This window comes from Mirounga leonina, unplaced genomic scaffold (genome assembly GCF_011800145.1).
Source record: "Mirounga leonina isolate KUSES-001 unplaced genomic scaffold, KU_Mleo_1.0 Mir_174, whole genome shotgun sequence".
NCBI lineage: Eukaryota > Metazoa > Chordata > Mammalia > Carnivora > Phocidae > Mirounga > Mirounga leonina.
The window spans coordinates 56486188-56505686 of NW_023270451.1; the positions used below are offsets into that span (position 1 = coordinate 56486188).

Below are 19499 nucleotides of genomic sequence, written 5' to 3' on the forward strand. Positions count from 1 at the left end.
GGACCCTGGGATGGAGCCCAATGCAGGGCTCGATCCCAGGACCCTGGTATCATGACCTGAGCAGAAGGCAGACGCTTAATGACTGAGCCATCAGGCGCCCCTGGAAGAGCTTTTAATTTCCAATGAATAACTAGGTCCTCTGAGTGGGGATGAGCTGTTTAGTTTGGAGGGTCACTCCTGTCCCTTTTTATCTTGAGGGCTGTTGATGTCTTAACAATCACATTCAGTCTCTCCCCTCCTGATTATTGGTTTCTTCTCCTTTCTGTGTATAGGCATGGCTGGGCTCCCTTCTTCTGAATCAGACATTAAAACTTTGTATTTCATTCTGCTACCAAATCCTGTTAATGCCTCCTCAGCCATGTAATCAATCACGGGCCTCTAGCTAACTGCAAGATTTGATTTAGATTTCTTTTTATTACTTTAAACTCTCAAGGTCTAAAAATTAACTCATCTGTCTTGTTATTTTAACCTAAGAAAAGCCACATATTGAGAGCAAACAGTCATTTTTGAGAAAGGACTGGTATCTTGAATATATGAAGAACTTCTACAAATCAGTAAGAAAACAAAACATAACTAGAAAAATGAGGGGGGAACATGAATGGCCTAAACACCTGTTTCAAAGAAGAAGAAACCCGAAAAGATGTCTAGACTTACTAGTGAAGACATAAATGCAAAGTAAAACCACCATGAGATGCCCTTTCACACTCAACTAACTGGCATTTATGGAAGTAGGACAGTCTCCAAGATTGGTGAGGTTGTGGGTATTGAGCATTCTCAAACTTGGTTGGGGGCTGAGGGGAGTAAAATTTGGAGCAATGGCTTTGGAAACAAGTTTGCATATCCTGTTAGCCAACAGTTCTGCTAGTGACCTAGCACGTGAGCTCTAGGATACTTGCACAAAACTGTTCAAACACTACTATTTGGAATGGCAAAAATACTGGAAATGACAAATATATTCATAAATAGTATGGATTAATTATGGTATATTTAATCAACTGGGATACTCTACACCTGGAAAATAAGTGAACTTAGCAACACGAATCATTGAGGGTAAATTAACAGCGTTGAGCAAAAAAATGCTACTCACAGGAATTCCTCAGGTACCCTTTTCCTTTCTGTTAGGTTACTGAGGGATGTTTCCACATTCACTGTTGTGAAAAGTAAGGGAAAGATTCAGTCAAAATTCAAGACATTGATTATATTCTGGGAGAGGAAGCTTTGCTTAGGAAGGGACCAAAGGAGCCTCCAAAGATGTAAGCTTCTCCTTCTAAGGCTGGGTGGGATGGCCATTCTTTCCCCCCTTGAAACTGACAGATCCAATACAGATAGTTCTGAGTATGATGTGTTCTATGATTAATATATAAAGAATCTTATGTTCAAGAAGATTCTTAGGGCTTTAAGAGTACTCCGTTAAATGTTCTTCAACGTCAAGTGAGTTTTTCTAGATTCCCCTTTCAGCCTTGAAATAGAAGCATTCCCTAGTGAAGTAGAAAGTTAAGGTCACACGTGTCAGAACTAGTTAATACTCGTCTCTCTCTGAAGGCATATTGAACAGAACTGCCTATCTGGCAGGTAACTCTATTTTCTTCATATGATAATAAATCTAGCTCTTTGTAAGAGTATCTTTATAAAATTACCTTACAAACCATGATGACAGTATAACCCTGAAGAAGTTCGGTAATATACTGAATGTATCATACTGAATATTTTTTCCTTCCAGTTTTGGAGCAGGTGGGTGGAGCCGTCAGGTGTCTATTTCTAAAGAACTTGAGTGTCACAGAAGTGTTGAGCCTGTGCGATGGAGAGCAGTAGGATATAGGGAAGATAGGTAAGAGGCACAGAGAAGTAGAACCTAGGACGAAGACCGCTGCACAGCGTGTGCGAATAACCTAAAATCTCAGCCACGTGCACATACTTGTACACACACAACCACCACCTATTCGGTCGGTTGGTTGGCTGGTTGTTTCCTGAATGCAATACCCGCTTCTAAAGATTGCGCATCTAAAATGTAAGTTTCTTTGTGAGCTCTCAGCCCACAGGAAGACTTCTTTTTTTTTTTTTTTTTTAATATTTTATATATTTATTTGTCAGAGAGAGCGAGCATGGGCACAAGCACAAGCAGGGGGAGTGGCAGACAGAGGGAGAAGTTGGCTCCCTGCTGAGCAAGGAGCCCGATGTGGGACTCGATCCCAGGACTCTGGGATCCTGACCGGAGCCAAAGGCAGACGCTTAACCAACTGAGCCAGCCAGGTGTCCCCCACAGGAAGACTTCTAAGACCGCATGGCATGGGGTTCTGGATTAGTTTGATCAATTCTTATCATTCAGTCCATTGAGGATTTCTCTATTTGTGTTCTTTTTTTTTTTTTTTTTCCCCCTCACTACGGGATCTCTTCCCAACTGAAAATGCAGATTGCTGTGTCCACTGTATCCTGGCCTGCTTGTTCTGTGAATTCCTCACCCTCTGCAATATCGTGCTGGGCCAGGCCCCCTGTGGCAGCTGCACCTCCGAAGCCTGCTGCTGCTGCTGTGGAGACGAAATGGGGGAGGACTGTAACTGCCCCTGTGACACGGATTGTGGCATCGTGGATGCCTGTTGTGAATCATCGGACTGTTTGGAAATCTGTATGGAGTGCTGTGGAATTTGTTTTCCTTCGTAGGTATTTATCTTCTGTTTGTGTTAAAACTGGAGTGTTTTAAAATTTTTCTTTGGGGGGACGCAGAAAAGCACATGGTAAGATTCTCATGAAGCAACCCAGTGTTTGCACTGTTAACTCATTATTTCAAGAAATCTCCGGAAGCCTGTTTCTCTCTAACCGAATCTACGTGGTTTAATATGTGAAATTTTAACTACTTTTAAACTTAATAAGTTACAATGACTGAGGGACATTTTGAACCCTCCCCCCACCCAAAAAAAGAAAAAAAAAAACCTAAATGTCTCCTCCTTTTTATGCATGTTTCTGTTTCTTTTAACCATTCTTAGGAGCCTCTTGCTCCAAATGTATTATTTCTCTGTGGGTATTTAAAACAGACAATTTAGTTTTGATGTCTATCTCTTCATGGTTCAAAGTAAGCATCCCTTCTTTTAAAGTGAACTTTGGGAAACAAACCCACACCGTAGCTGGGGACCCAGGGTTCAGTTCCGTACTGGATTCTCCCTTTCTCCCCTTGTTCATCAGACATTGAGCGCCTACTGTGTGTAATGGCCTGCTCAGATACAGAGACGAATGCCACTGAACTCCCATCCAGAGGAGTATACAGTTTAGCAGAGGAAAGAGACCTGTCAAGTACAAACCCCATTCCTCAAGGCATACTGAAGTGAGGATTATGACGGGGACAGAGGGAGAGGGAGAGAGAGAGACTAAAAAGGCTCTAGGAATACACAGAACAGAATAGCTCTTGCCTACTGGAATATGCACAAAGCTTCAAGGAGAAGGTAGCATTTCAGGAGGCTTTTAGGATGAGTGATCCATCTATGGCTTAGATGGATTAGATTTAGTGAGACCAAGCTTTAGGTGGGGAGCCTGAACTGTGTGTGCCCTTTAGCCATTAAAAGAAAAATGCCTTAAGTATGTATTTTCTTTAGTTGCAGGAATACAGTTTTTTTTTTTTTTGGTTGAAGACTATAAAATTTAACTAAAAATATGCAGTTTTTTACACATCATTTCAATGTTATGATAAAATTTTTGATAAGAATATAATGCTTTATTAAAATAGCTCTATTTTATAAAGAATGTGGAATACTTTTGACAAAATGCATTTAAATTAAGTGATTTTTTAACTATTAAAATCTCAGTATTCTGATTTTGATTTATTCAAAAATGTTTTGTTTTGGGGGGTTTTTTGGAGAGCTTTCAGGCTTTTGTAGGAGGCGGAGGCTGTTTGTTTTGCTTCGTAACTGATGTTTTATAAACATGGCTCATCTTAAATGTAAATAAACCCTTTCTTCCAGTGCAGTGGGACATCCACTACTGTGACCAGATTTCAGTATTGCAATTTTATGTTAAATTAAACCAACACTGCAGGTTATCAAGATGCTGCAAGTGTAAAGAAATAGTCTCATAATCGACTTAAGCATATAGTTAGTAAGACATAGACACTTTGTGTAGCCCAGATGAAAGTGGGAGTAAATTTCCCTACTGTGTGCTCTCCTACTAAGTCTGCTCTTCCCAGAATTGTAGTTTGGTTTGATTTAATGTAATTCCTTGTAGAAATTCTGGAAGGATACTTTTGGATTAATAGTTATTTTTAGTTCTTCCAGATGAAATTCAAATTGATAGTGAAAACAAATTCATATTTGTAGGAAGCCTTTGGCAAACCTAAGCCTTTTAAGAAAGGTTTTAAACCTAAAGCATAGGAATGTCACCTCTGGTTTTTCCTTTGAGATAAAACCTAGCTTCTACTTCCATCATTACTTTTAAAGGACCTAAAGGAAAAAAAAAAAGCAAGCTCCTGACTCCCCTTTTCAGTGCTTTGTGCATGTACACACACACACCCTTTAAATTGTTGGGTTTAAATAGAATTATAGGAAACTGGTGTCTTTCTCTTGTCTAAAGAGGGTCTTTGTTACATTAAATATAAGAACATCTTTGTACTATTTCATAGTAACCAGAATCTGAATATTTACCTATACCCAAAGTTAACTTATGCGTATCTATTAGGATAGAGGAATATCATCTGTGTATTGACATATAAAGCCTTTTAATGACCTGGAATTGTTAAAATGTGTCACTTTTTATCTTGCAAGATTTTTCAACCAAGTGGTTTGTCTAATATTTAAATATATTCTGCCACTATTTGCAATGAAAATATTAGCACTTTTAAAGTAATGTTTCTCCATAACAGAGAACATTAATTGATAGAATTTTTTCATATTTATATTCACAGTACTTTTCCTCTGTTGTCTACTCTAGTCATTCCATAAAGTATCTTGTATAATTTTAAAAAATGGAAAAAACCAAAGTAGGAAAATGTGAAAATAGTTTCAGTATATATTAGAATTTCTGTATGTAAAATGTTTTGTTGAATTACGTGGCCATGATGACTAAGTGCCTCAGTTTACAGTTATAGATTTGGTCTCTTTTTAAATGTGGAAACTTTACCTTTAATATTTTTAAACTGGACCTGTGTTATCCTGAATACATTATTTTGAAATAAAAAAATGCTCTCTATTGTGCTTTAGCTTATTTTCTACCTAACTGATACATTGGTATTTGAATGAATTTGACTGTCATTTAAAACTTGAGGCTTTTTTGTCTTGTTACTTCCCTCTCTAAAGATTTCCTAATTTCCTTATGTAAATCACATTACTCATGCCCCTAAATGAACTAGGAAAGATTCAGATCCATTTATACTGCAAATCATAGTTAGTATAGGAGTTTAAAACATAGTCTTAACTAAAGGGTTTTTAGAAGTTGGGAGATGATAATTCCAAAGGAAGTAAATGGAAACAAAGGTAATTCTATTTTTAATACATATACTGAGATTAAACAGAAAAAAAATCCAAGAACTCGGGTATTAGATTTAATGAATTTCATCCAAAAGTTCAATCATCAGAAGTATTTTCATCTCGGGTTTTTAGTGGTGCAATTTTTACACCAACAAACAATAACTTGACATAGTTCGTAGCCTTTTGCAAAGGAATAAAAGCGTGTTGAGCAGGGAACCAAAAGATCTCATTATAGGATGAAGCCAAGCCATATTAAAGCTTGTGCACTAGTAATGTTTTATAGTTAGTCTTTAACCCCTCCAAAATCACTTTAGTTAGAAGGCTTTTTATTTAGGAATATAATTTTATTTTTATATTCTTATAGTCTATCAACTATATCCTTTGTCCTCACCTAAAGTGGTCAGGATTTCTCTGAACAGTTCAAGGAGTAACCAAGGCAACCTTATGTAATAATTTTCCATTCTTTACCCATACAACCTCTATCAGTGCCCTAGATTCTAATGTTATAAATGTCAAAGTCACTGCCTAACATAAATAAGACTGGAGTCCTGAGTCTGTGGCTTGCCTTCTGGAATTCCAGTTTAAATGCTTAGATTTACCCAACCACCTAATGAATAAGTTTATTTATTAATGAGATTATTTTTCAAATTATTCAAGACCTTTATGCCCTTTCCAATTACTTGTGATTTGTAGGCCTGCAGGTTTATTACATCTAATCTGACAGGCAAGATAAAATTTCATCAAATACTACACTATCCATTTTTCTTTTCCTTTTACACTAATGTAGTAAAGCATACCTTTTTTTTTTTTTTATAGATTTTACTTATTTGACAGAGAGTGCGCACACCAGCAGGAGGGAGGGGCAGAGGGAGAGGGAAAAGCAGATACCCCACTGAGCAGGGAGCCCGATGTGGGGCTCGATCCCAGAACCCCAGGATCATGACCTGAGCCAAAGGCAGACGCTTAACAACCGAGCCACCCAGGTACCCCTAAATCATACCATTTTTGTTTTAAATAGTGGTTAAGATATTGATAGGGCTTACTCCACACTTACTGTTTACATTTTTTGATCAAGCGTTTTTACAAGGGAGTCAGTCCCTTTAACCTTTCCTCTCCATGCCCCACTATTACCAATAAATTTCCAGTGTGCCCATTTTCTCAAGGTACCTCAATGGAGTCGGGACCCTCTTGCAGTTTCAACCTAGGTAAGAAGTTTGGCACCTCTCATGAGAAGCTGTTAGTGTTTACTTGCTTATTTAATATTAGAGATTTTGTGGAAGGGGGTATGGAGATGGGAGAACATTACGATGCAGCCCTAAAGTTGGAGGGTGGTTTTTGCAAAAACGATCAGTGGTGACTAAATCCAAAATTCCCAACAATGACTGCTCCCTCGACCGTAAAAGGGCTGTGAATCAAAATACATTGTAAATGTTCAAATTTTAATGGAGTCAGTATAGCTCCTAAGCTGCCAAATGTCAACATGAGTAGTTTCCTGCCTTCATACTGAACTGTGCCCACTAGTTCTGGTTCCATTGTTTGTCTGTTATTTATGCCCTCGAGCCCTCACCTCGGTGCTTGCTAAAACAGAGTGCTGCATTCAGTTGTGAGGTGACCGGGAAGAAATCACGGTAGATAACCATCCTTTGACACATTACCGACATGGGGTATAGATAATATGTGTTAAAGACAAAGTGTAGCTTTGCAATTAAGTGCTCACTTCCAGGCAGGGCTTTGTGTGAGGTTCGGTGGAGAATGTAATTATTAGGAAAATAGTAAAAAGCAAATTCAAACAAATTCTAAGTTTAGCTTGAAAAATTGAAAAGGTTCTTAAGTTCTGTCTGATGCATAAAGGGGTAGAAGCAAAAGAATTACGTTCCAAAGCCAAGAAAGAGGGTGTATAAAAGCAGCTGATCCACTTGACATAGTTCATAGCCTTTTGCAAAGGAATAAAAGCCTGTTGAGCAGGGAACCAAAAGATCTCATTATAGGATGAAGCCAAGCCATATTAAAGCTTGTGCACTAGTAACTATGTCTAAAAACAGCCTGCTGTTTTATATTGAACCAATACATTTCTTAACTTGGTAGGTTGCAGTGTAAAGATGTACAGAGCCTGTCTGCTGGATGCTATGCCAATTACAGATGTGGCGGAGTGGTGTCAAACACCTACAAATAGTTAGGATCTCAAGCAATCTTAGGGTGAAACAAAAGAAGTTTTAAAATGTCATCTCAAAACCTAGAAAGCGCAGTTCATCATGTGTGTCTGACTCTTACAGTCTTGAGATCACCTTTATTATATAATTTAATGTGGACGTCATATGATCCCTCAATCAGAATGCACAATTCTTTCAAGGACATGAATAGTGCCTGAGAGATAAGGAGAATATCTTTTAAAAGTAACACCTTCAGATGACAAGGCATCTGTGATCAGCTCTGCAGGAAGGGCGTTTTATTGGTGTTGAGGCGAAGGAGGAGGGAAATACCCACGAATACATATTCTATTAGATTTTCTTAGATCATCAGAAAGAATAATTGGGCATATTTACACAATTACATTTTAGTAAACTGTGATGCCAGCCTAATGAGAATACATATCCTGGTAAAAGTACATTAAATGGCAATCCAAAAGCAATTTGGCTGCTGAGGACATTATTTTTTTTATCTAATTATTCACAAATTAATGAATAAAATTAAATTCCAATCACTGAAGAAAATGAAGCGATGGTGAGAATCAGAACTACAGATTAGTTAAAGCAAAGATATGCAATGCATAACAGAATTAAAGCATTTCTTTTACTCAAACTCGGGTGCTTAAAAAAGAACAAATCCATCATCTTGAAACTTGACTTGTAGCTTGACATTAAAAATAATATGAGTAGAATTTTCAGTGGGGTAAGCACAAAACTAGTTCAAGTTGTGTCACTCTCAATTACTGTACTCAGGTGGTGTGCCCATTAAAATTCCCACTTGTGGGTTCCGCTCACTATGCAAATGGGGTCATTACCTGGAGAATTTAATCGGTTATGACACCGGGAGTAGGACTTGCCTTTCAAAATAAACCCACTTACACACATTTTCACTAGAAATATGATTGTTATATATACTTTGGATTGTTTTGCTCTATCAATATTTACTAAAATTAGACTCCCTTTGCTTACGTATTCCTTACGAGTAATTCACAGTGGATCCAAGTTACTTTGTGGATATGGTTTTGTCTGTGACACTACTTAGAATGACTCTTGTAGATCATATTGCTTCTCACAATATCAGATGAGCCTCTGTATTGGTCACCCCACCCCTCATGTGGGTGGGTCCATTTCCAGTAAAGGTTTTTATCTTTCCATAGTACACATCTTCTCTTTCATCAGCGTTCTAAATATTTGATCTGAGGGGGTTCTTCCCTTTTTCTCCGTTTTCTGTCACTTTAAAGAAATGTACAGTTAAAGCCTTAACCTGCCCTCTTGGATGTATAAAACACATACTGTTTATGTAATACAGAATGTATAATAATACATATGGCCGAGGAACCGAATCTGTACCACTTGCAAGGCCCTTACGTTCACCGAGGAGTCTGGGCGGAGGACAGAAGTTATTTCTCAGAAATGGTTCCAGAGACACACTTCGACCAAGAGCCACTAGACGACTGAATTTATTTATTTATATTTAAGATTTTTATTTGTAAGTAATCTCCACACCCAACGTGGGGCTCGAACTCACCACCCCGAGATCAAGAGTTGCACGCTCCACCGACTGAGCCAGCCAGGCGCCCCTAGACCACTGAATTTAAAGAGAACAAACAGCAAGCAGGTGTGAAAAGTGCAGCTCTTCACACACCTACCATCTGTTCTCATTGTGGCGATTTCAACTGGAGAAAACCTGAGTTTATAGCTACCTAGTAAGGATATTAATAATGGCCAGAATTTACAACAAATCCTGAAATGACAGCATAGTTTTGTGGATGTAATATTAAACTGGGCATCCAGGAATTTAGTTCCCAGGGTGAACTTGAAGTAGGAACAGGATTGTTGTAAGTATTAATGATAGAATCTCAGGGAACCACTAACAGTTCCCTGAAAGAGCAGGGCCAGGCTGTCCAAATTTTTATCACCGCACCAAGTTGTAAAAGCCAAGATTTTATCACTGGCTTATCTGGACCTAAAGAGAAGATCTTTTTTCCTTTAATGTAAAAAAGAATATTCTAAAATGAGAAAAAATAATTCCAAAGATGATAGAAGCAGAAATAGTACACATTCATAACTGGACCATTGGGCAGGATTTTTAACATCTGTAACTATGGGAAATTTCCCACAGAATATCAAATATGGATCCAAGTCTCTGACATTAATTTTTCTATGATATTTCTAATTGTGCCCAGAGGATAAGGAGTTGGCGCATCCAATAAATATAATCATTTACATGCACGGAGCTCCCTTTGAAGTTAATAGGACCTATGGAAAGGAGAGTTATGCACCACGAAAATGGAGTTCAATGTGAACCTAGCTCTTTCTTGTTAACATGCAGCGATATTGCCAACACATTTGGATTTTCTTACTGCTTATCTTTTCTTTGTACGTGCTGTTTAAGTTGGAGTTGAGTGAAGTGCTCCATGTGTGGAGGAAAGATAGTCAAGAGAAAGGATGTGATGATTGCAAGCATATACTCAGGGACCAGCTTTATAAGATGGTATCCAAAAGTGATGTTGTCTGAATCCGATCTTGTTATCCTGTGTTTCGCAGATTTGTCAAAATAATGTAAACTCTGGTGGTTTCTTCGATGTTTGTCTCTTTAGCATGGACAGTCAAATCTAGTATTGTAAGAACTACACTAGATACTCCAGAAATTAACTTAGCAATTTCAGGTTCAGTGATTACCCATCTTCATGCTAACATCTGACAATGTAACAAGCTGGCAGTGGAAGAGGGAAAGGAACAGGGTATTATTACCATGAGTGATCCAATATTTATGATTGAGTTTATAGAGCTCTAGGATCCCTAAAGATAATGAGGTTTAACTTTGTTCCACACAACCTGAAATGACTCAACATCATTATCAACGTAAGCAGACCCACAATTAGCCAGGAAATCAGTCCCTCCAGAAAGGTCTTATTTAGAGACTCCATATGAATGTAAACAAAAATAATAAAACACTTAATTTGACATCTGTATGCCTTCAGAGTCAGATACTCTTAAGCTAAAGTAGATCCAACCTCAGGCTTAGTTTTCCAGTTCAACCCTAGGTTGGTAAATGACAACATTTTAATTGGTACCTCAAATATTCAGCCAATTAGTTAAGGAGCATTTACTGGTCACCTGTGTGTCCCAGACCCTGTGCTGTGAGTAGTGACTGCAAGGTGTCCATTAATGAGTTCTCAGAGAATGTACATTAAATTGATAGAATTCAAGAGTTAAGAGACAGGTAGAATTGCTGCGAGAGTAGAGAAGTAGGAGTGACTAAGGCTCCCTGGAAGAGCCAGGAAGGTTTCCCGGAGGAGGGATTATTCAAACCAGGATTAGAGAAAGAGTAAATAGTTATCTGTTCATTCTCAAGTTGCAATAATATTAAAAGGATAGAGTACAGGTGAGGGCAAGAAGAACAACTGAGTCCAACAAGGTAGTACCACAAATGCTTTGCTGAAGCTTTCTGAACTCTGACTTGTAGGCAACACGAAACTTTCTGAGGATTGTAATCAAAGAAGCGGGATCAAATTTATATTTTGATGTAATTTTATTGGGGCAGCGGTATGAATGATAGATTAGAGGGGACTGAAGATGACCTGAGGCAGTTAAAAGACTGTGTATTCATTTACACAAAAGATGGTTGAGGGCCTGAACTAAGGCACTGACTGTAGGAACAGATGGGGGTGGGGGAGGGACTGAATTAAATACATTTCTGGAAGAGAACTGAAAGCCTTAGGAGAATGGACATGTTACATGTGCCCAGTGCTTGCATACAAAACCAACTGCATGAATGTTATACAAAAGTCAAGTTCACAGAAGTTTTAAAGTCCATTAAAGACCACAAATGTCATGTTTTCACTCAGTGAGATAATGGGCCTGAAAGTGCTTATCAACAGTGTCACCAATATTAGGAAACTTATTCAGAATTCCGTTCAGGTTTTACATGGTGTTCTGGTGGGGAGCCAGTGAGAAAAATACCATATGTAGCCAGGGGTTGCAGGGAGGAAATATGAGGAAAACAGGCATTAAGGAGACATGGACAAAGGATCTCTGGAGTTCCTGGCAGGTAAGAGGTGTTCATTTATATACTTGTTAAATTAATACATGAATGAATAAATGAATACATATGTGTGTGTATGTGTGTGTGTGTATATATATATATATTTCCAGTGTGTTATGGAAATACATGTCTGATTGTGCATGTTGTTATTCATGCCATATATATATATATATGAGAACCATATATATATGAGAACCATATATATATATATGGCATGAATAATAACACGCACAATCAGACATGTATTTCCACAACACACTGGATGATGATTATAAGCACAACTGAAAGGACAATTTCCACTTGACTATACACACAATGGTTTGATCATTTTTAGCTAAACTGATCTAACTACCCAGTTACTGATTCCTAACTGTTGCTTAAATGAGTCATTCTTTAATTGCCCTAATGAGTAAGTCTACTTCCCATCATAAGTCTTAGGTAATGCGTGACCCAAATCTCTTTGGTGGGCCTCCAGCAGCTCTAAAATTAGTGGGTAAATCTTCCAAAGTTATATTCTTGCCAGCCTTTGTCTTTTTGCACAATCTGATTCAAATTTTCAATTGGGCAGGTTCCAAGTTTTGTGTTAGTCTGGGAGGGTGTTTACTGGCCCCCAGAGGTTGCCTAATTTGTCTTAAGTTCTGTGCATCACACATTATGTTTCCTTAGTTCTAAAAAAAAAAAAAAAGAAATAAGACCCAAACCTACTTTAACTCTTTTATTCTTCATAAAAAAACAAAAATAGTGAAAGGATCATAGAATTAGACTATTTTCTTAAAAAATAATTACGTTAAAATGTAAATATTTAAATTCACATTGCAAATACTAATTAAATTTCAAGGAGGTCTTTAAAATATAGGTGCTTACTAATAATAGGGAGAAGGGAGCCACGAGGGCAAAAGGAAGCCACTTGGGTTCAAGCTGGTTCTTGAAGGGAAGGCCAACGCAACTGCCCAGACGGTAGTGGGATTTGCGTCTGGCAACTAGATCCTAAAACATGAACCAAGGGCTTCTATCTGTTCATCAGAATATTTATTAATTGTTGAAAGTATGGAGGACAAGGTAATGGGAATCCAAACCATAGTATAAACACTGATATTTGCCAGATTCTTAAAATGTTGCCTATTCCTGGGGCGCCTGGGTGGCTCAGTCATTAAGCGTCTGCCTTCGGCTCAGGTCATGATCCCAGGGTCCTGGGATCGAGCCCCACATTGGGCTCTCTGCTCAGCGGGGAGCCTGCTTCTCCCTCTCCCACTCCCCCTGCTTGTGTTCCCTCTCTCGCTGTGTTTCTCTCTGTCAAATAAATAAATAAAATCTTTAAAAAAAAAAATGTTGCCTATTCCAATTCCTTGGGTGTTTTTGTTTTCCGAGATCATGTCATAGAATAGAAGGAGTTATGTGTAATGCTTTTCATGGATCATTAAAGTCAGAGTTGTCATTCATTTTGATTACATTTTCCTTTAAACAAAACTTTAGGTTCTTTGACCTAAAATATGATAAATTATACTGCAGTGAGTGTATGTGTGATACATATAATTAAGCAGCGGCTATCCCAAAACATCTATTTTTAAACTATTTTGGTACATAATGTTGGTATTGTAATCATTATTTTTTATTTTTTTAAAGATTTTATTTATTTATTCGACAGAGACACAGCGGGAGAGGGAACACTAGCAGGGGGAGTGAGAGAGGGAGAAGCAGGTTTCCTGCAGAGCAGGGAGCCTGACGCGGGGCTCGATCCCAGGACCCCCCGGGGTCATGACCTGAACCAAAGGCAGATGCTTAACAACTGAGCCACCCAGGTGCCCCAATCATTTCTTCTTTAAAGAAGAACATCTGCCTGGGACAACCGACTATTTCCATGGGGAGAAAAGTTAATATTTAAGAAGAGTAAACACTTTACTTGTATGCTTTCTTAAATTTCAACAAGTATATGATTTTGTATCCTATCAAAGCATTGAAATGCCTGCACATCTTTGTGATGAAAAAGTTCTATTCTTTCTATGTGCACTAAAATATTCCCATTATTTGGAAGTTGGCAGATTGTCTTCAAAAAGTTCTTCTGAATGAAAAAACATGGTGGGATAATACATTGCATAATCACATTCCAAGTTTGCATGAATAAAGTATTCCACTTGTAAGTTTTACAACCAGAAGTAGCACTGTGGTTGTCCTATATCACAGTACACACAATTTGATTGTTACAGAGTAGACATCTGCCAGAAACCTTTCAGTTTAGCATGATGAATTCACCTTAGCCCTGTCAAGAATCGCATTACAATGCCAAAGTATTGCTTTGAATGTATGTTGAAAAACAGAAATAAATTTATTGAGGTAGGGTTTCCAATCCCCTCAGAATCCTGTCATTACTGGTACCGTGGCTAGGCCCCTTGAGCCCAGGTTACTCCATGGGGGATTTGCCAAGAATGAATGTCACTCACTTAATCGGAACAGCTCAAGAAAAGGTATTGATGACAGTGAGTGATACAAGGAGTTTATCAGCATCACAGCAAGGATTCCAGCACACTCCATTTATAAAAAAAAGTATAAGGATATTTAAAACATAATCCCTTTCTAAGCCATTTAAACATACTCATATGGGAAGTTGTTTATCTGTGGCCACTTCTCTGCTTAATGGTAAACTTCTCTGCAAGATTGAAGTAAACTCTAACAGAAATCATATTTGGCTCAAAATACTTAATCTTAGCCATCGTTCATTTAAATAGTAGAATCTGCACTTTTCTTGTGTGTGAGGTACAAGATAGGCAGACAGCAGCAGATGCCAACAATTGGCAGATTATTCCAAAACCATTCAAGAACTATTGACAAGTTCACGTCCAGTGTCTTTGGGAGCCAAGGTAGACCATAATCTCCTCTGCTGCCTGCTTCACAAATACCAGGTGGAATTTTACTCTAATTTCTTGGAAGGCTTGAGAATTCTGCCAAGAATTTGCTGCGTACTCTGGAAAGATTTTATGGTTTAGACATGACCACATGATGGGCTTCTTATGTCCTTAGCAACTTTTAAAGTTTAAGATGCAGAATAAAGCCTCCTGCTTTAATAATACCAAAGGGCCGCATCCACATAGGCAAGATTGTGTGCAAGGTTCACAGTTTAACTACCATAAAATTTAGCTGCTGCTTTCATCTGAGAAATGTGGTAGATAAAAGCAGTTTCAATATTGCTCCATTGCATTAATGTCGATGTAGTACAGATATATGAAATTGATTCCTCTCAAAACCATGCTCTAAGAAAGTAGTTAAAGTATTATGTTTGCATGATACTGATTAGACATGTAGTCTGAGAAATATATGAAATGTTATATTTTTAAAGGACTTGGCTTATGAGAAGTCATACTTGAGGGAGTGTGGAATCAATTCGCAGGGATAGTTTATGGTCTAGGAACTCTTACCAACTAATGGGAGAAACTGGTGTGTGAGTGTGTGTGGGTGTGTGTGTGTATACAAACCCCCCATATATATATCTGACAGAGAAATATTAATAACTTATATTTAAATTCATAAAGGGAGAATAAAAATCATACAGCCTCTAAGTTTATAGTTGCAATGTGTCAATAGTATTTACTTAGTCCAGAAAGTGTGTTTATATCATTTTCCACTTTTCCTTTTCTATCTTCTGATTGCTTTCAATTCAGCTAGAAATACAAATTTCTATCACATTCAGGTAAGCCAAGTATTAAAAAAATAAGATCTAAGTATAAAAAGATCCCAGAAAAGAATGCATTTCTAGTGTGTGTGTGTGTGTGTGTGTGTGTATCCTTGTTTGATGTAATGACTTAAATATCCTGGAAGAATGTCCAGAAGAACTGATTTGAAGAAGGGTTAATGATATTTCTCTAGTAAAATCTGACTATAATATAGACATGAAAAGAGAGAAGAAATGTCTAAGAGGAGAAACCCATGGCAAAATAGCCCAGATAAACACAAGACATGATAGAGAATAGATATATACAATTATAATCTCCTAAGAAAGTATGAAGACTATTGGCAATGTATCAAAAAAAAAAAAAAAAGGATTCATAAGACTACCAAATTGTGGCACAACAGAATATTCTATTTCTATGTCTACAGGACAGTGAAAAAGAACACTGCATTCATAGGGAAAATTTCCTTTTATTAGAACTATGGGAAATCCTTTTTCGTAGGAATTCAGAAACTTCAGACATCCTAACAGGACTGGTATCTTTCCAGCATATCTTCTATATTAAAATCAAAAATAGTTTTCTCATCTTTTCTACTTGCCTGCCATAGCTTAGCAAGGGGAATTAGCACTATAAATCAAATCTATCTCCTCTGAAGTTACTTATGTGATGAAGCATGTCCAGTTTTTTTATTTTTGAGAGTTTCAGAGTGTTTGGCAGGCAGATATCACTGCTCCTGGGGCACCCTCTCTGGCTTTTAGATCAGGTAAAACAGGAAACACTTGGAAATCAATGCCCCACGCTCTTTCTGAGATAGAAGCCTGGAGCATGGAGATTTTCAAAAGGCAAATTTCAGTTTGTAAAATATTTTCCAAATAGAAATTATCATTTAAATTGCTTCACATTACTTTGTACATTATGGTGCCTTTATGTACGAAATAATTTAAAGAATAATTTTTAATATTAAATTAATCCGGAGAGTACAGCCGTGGGTATAAACAACAGTACTTAGGAAACTGAGCACTAATAACCTGTGGGATTTTTTTTTTTTTTTTTTTTTTTTTTGTAAACTAGAGTAATATCCCTGAACCTGAGCATCTTTCTCTATTGTTGGTAGGTCTCTTCTCTCTGCATTCTATCTGCACACCTTTTTCTTCTCATGACTCTGGCCTTCCTCTTACATTCCAACTCTATTTTCATTCATCACTCTTCACCTTCTTCTCCCCGATTGCCTGTTGACAGACATCCCCTCTTAAGTCCATCATCTTCCCTTCCCTGTGCATTTCCTTAACGTCTCATTCTCTCTTGATGTTCTCAGTACTATTCAGTTAAATTTAGTGCATGTAAGTGGCCACTTTTTCTGGGCACTAGGAAGACTAGATAAATCAGTTAGCTCCTGCATTTTCAGAGCACACAGCAGAAAGAGGGAAATAAAGATGGGAACAAAGTGTGAAAATGCATGGTCAGAAGACAGAAATGTGAACATGGTATGGGATTGCACAAGACTGAGGCTTGACAGGAGCAAGAATTCTGTTGAAGTATTCTTTTGAGCCAGTTCTTGAAAGGTGATTTCAAGTTTCCCAAGCCACCAAAGAGAGAAGGGCAGTCAAGCAGAAGGAGCAGCATCCACAAAGAGCTGAAGCTGTGAAGAGCATGGGGTGGCCTAACAACAGAGCCTGTTCAACATGGCTCAACAATGACTTCAACAGGAGGGACAGGGCGGCAGATGAGACCAAAAATAGAAGTTGTGGTCAAGGGGAGTTCTTATGCCAGGCCACATAATTCAGATTTTATTCTATGTGCTGTCACTTAAAGCAAGAATATAGTTTCAGATTTGTGTTTGAGAGAGGTCATTTGGGCAAAGAGAATGGAAGACACTGGAAAGGACAGAGACAGAAGGGATAAAGTGAAACCAGCTACCAAGCTGTTGTTACAGAGAGATCCGTGATTGTCCCTCCCTAAGGCTACCAAGTCAGGAACACTGAAGTTACGAAACATCTACATTTTATACCCAAAAGACTTCTAGAATTTATGGAACATTCTCTAAGGAGTCATGCCTTATAAATCCATCGATTGTGAGTTTATTTACTATAGTCATCCTTTAGTCAGGGACTCCCTACTGGAAGAATTCTGTGGAGAAGGTCTCTTTCATCTACCAAATATTATTAGTTATATATATATATATATATATATATGCACACACACACACACACACATACATATATATAAGTCCAATTGGCAAGGAGATAAGATCAGTTCACTTTTCCATATTTCCTTTCTCCCAGTGGTGCTCCCAACCCCCAGGGAGACTGAACGGATCATGAGCCAACCACTTGAATACTTCTCTCCTCAGTATCCTATTCCCTGTCCCACCCACCTCTGACTCAGGTACCTAGCATCCTTCTCTTCCAATAGAGAAGTAATCATTTTTTATTAGTTGGTATGTATCCTTCCAGAATTTTCTTTAAATATTTACATACTTATCTGTGTATGTTGGGCTCAAATATGTGTGTGTTATGTGTGTATATTCAGAATACATTATTGCTTTTGATATTTTTTTTCCCTTAGCATGCCTTGGTGATCTTTCCATCTCATATCATAGAGATTTCAACTTTCTAACAATTTCAACAGCTGTGAAGCGTCTGAGATTTTACTCTATTTGCAAGTTGAAAGCTAGCCTGCCACAGCTTCATGGATGCTGGCAGATGACATGAGACTCTCAGGTTAGTGACAAAGAAGTGTTATACTAACAGAAATAGCAGTATCAGGGGTATTAGCATTTATACCAAATCCCTAAGCTCCAGTAACCACAGGGTAACATAAAGAAGGACAAGCAATGGCTGCATATGCAGTTGAGTGACCCAAGCTTAGAGACCCAAATCGTTACTAACTGGCAGTCAGCAGATCAGCTTTACTTTGGCTCTAGAGGAAGATACTATATTTATTATACTGGAGAGTAAACATGGCCTTTGCCCCAGAGCTCCATCTTCCCAGGCTATTCAGTAGACAAACATTATTGCAAGATACGCAGAAATGTAAGAGGTGCCATGGAGGACTGTCTGTCTCCCAGCAAACAAGGGTATACAATTTCATAGTGTAAACACCATTCAACCATTCTCCTGTTAATGATCATTAATGGTTAAGGTAGAACAAGTTCTGCTTTCTCAGTTATGCTCTCATTTACTGAATGAACCAAACTTTTAAAGTCATTGACAAACTGTTCATTTTTTTTTAAATTTTATCTGATGTGAACTCATTTTCTGAAGTTTGATTTTGTTGGTTATCTTCTATAATGATAGCTTTTCTCATATGTTTTGAATGCTTATTCTGTCCTTTCCTCTTGAATGCATTTTTAATTTTGTTCCTCTCTCAATTCCAGGTTTCCCTTTCTACTGTCTAGAACTTTTTGAGTTGTTCCATCTGAGTTGTTCCATCTGGCCTCACCTTGTCAGAACCAGGTCTTAAGTTGATGACTAGTGACTCTGGACTGAGGCCATTTCAGATTGATTCATTGAGCCAGTATCTGGGTTGGGTTCAGGCTTGCTTCAAATTTGAGTCTCCTCCCTCCTGGCTCTCAAGGTATATTCCGTCATTTAAACCACACTATCCTTAGGGATGCAAAGCAACTATTTTCATTCTCCTTTCAAAGGACAAGGGGGATATGGGGCAAGGAGTCAGGAAAAATATTCCAGACCTTTGTTTTAAGAACTGAAGCTGATGAATAGTCATTACATCACAGTAAATGAACTTCCTGCTACCTTGACCGGGTCGGGGTCCGGAACCCAACAAGCTCACAGCTGCGGCTTCACTTACTACTTTGTGCACCTGTTGCAGAAGTCTATTCAACAGAGGCATTTAGCTTGTTTTGGGCTAATATATGTATACACACACACACACACACACGCACGATTTCATTATATTTCGCCTCTTTTGCTAAAAAAGTATATTTTGTTTTCCACATTGCTATGTATTTCAAGCAAAGGAGGACTTCAAAGGATGAACTTAAAATGCCACCTTGACTGGATGCAAATATCACATAAGCTGATTTGTACAACTCAAACAGCAAAAAAACAATCTGACTAAAAAATGGGCAGAGAATCTGAACAGACATTTTCCCAAAGAAGATCTACAGATGGCCAACAGGTCCACGAAAAGACAC

At 38.0% G+C, this 19499-nt stretch overlaps 1 protein-coding gene across 1 annotated transcript in view; it reads left to right on the forward strand.

Moving 5' to 3' along the window:
* Positions 1-5169, forward strand: part of MDFIC (MyoD family inhibitor domain containing) — an 89455-nt gene extending 84286 nt beyond the window's left edge. The window contains exon 5 of the mRNA XM_035020961.1: positions 2411-5169. Within this exon, the coding sequence (XP_034876852.1) occupies positions 2411-2658 (248 nt within the window). The 3' untranslated portion in view covers positions 2659-5169. The remainder of the gene's footprint in view (positions 1-2410) is intronic.
* The last annotated feature ends 14330 nt before the right edge of the window (positions 5170-19499 follow it).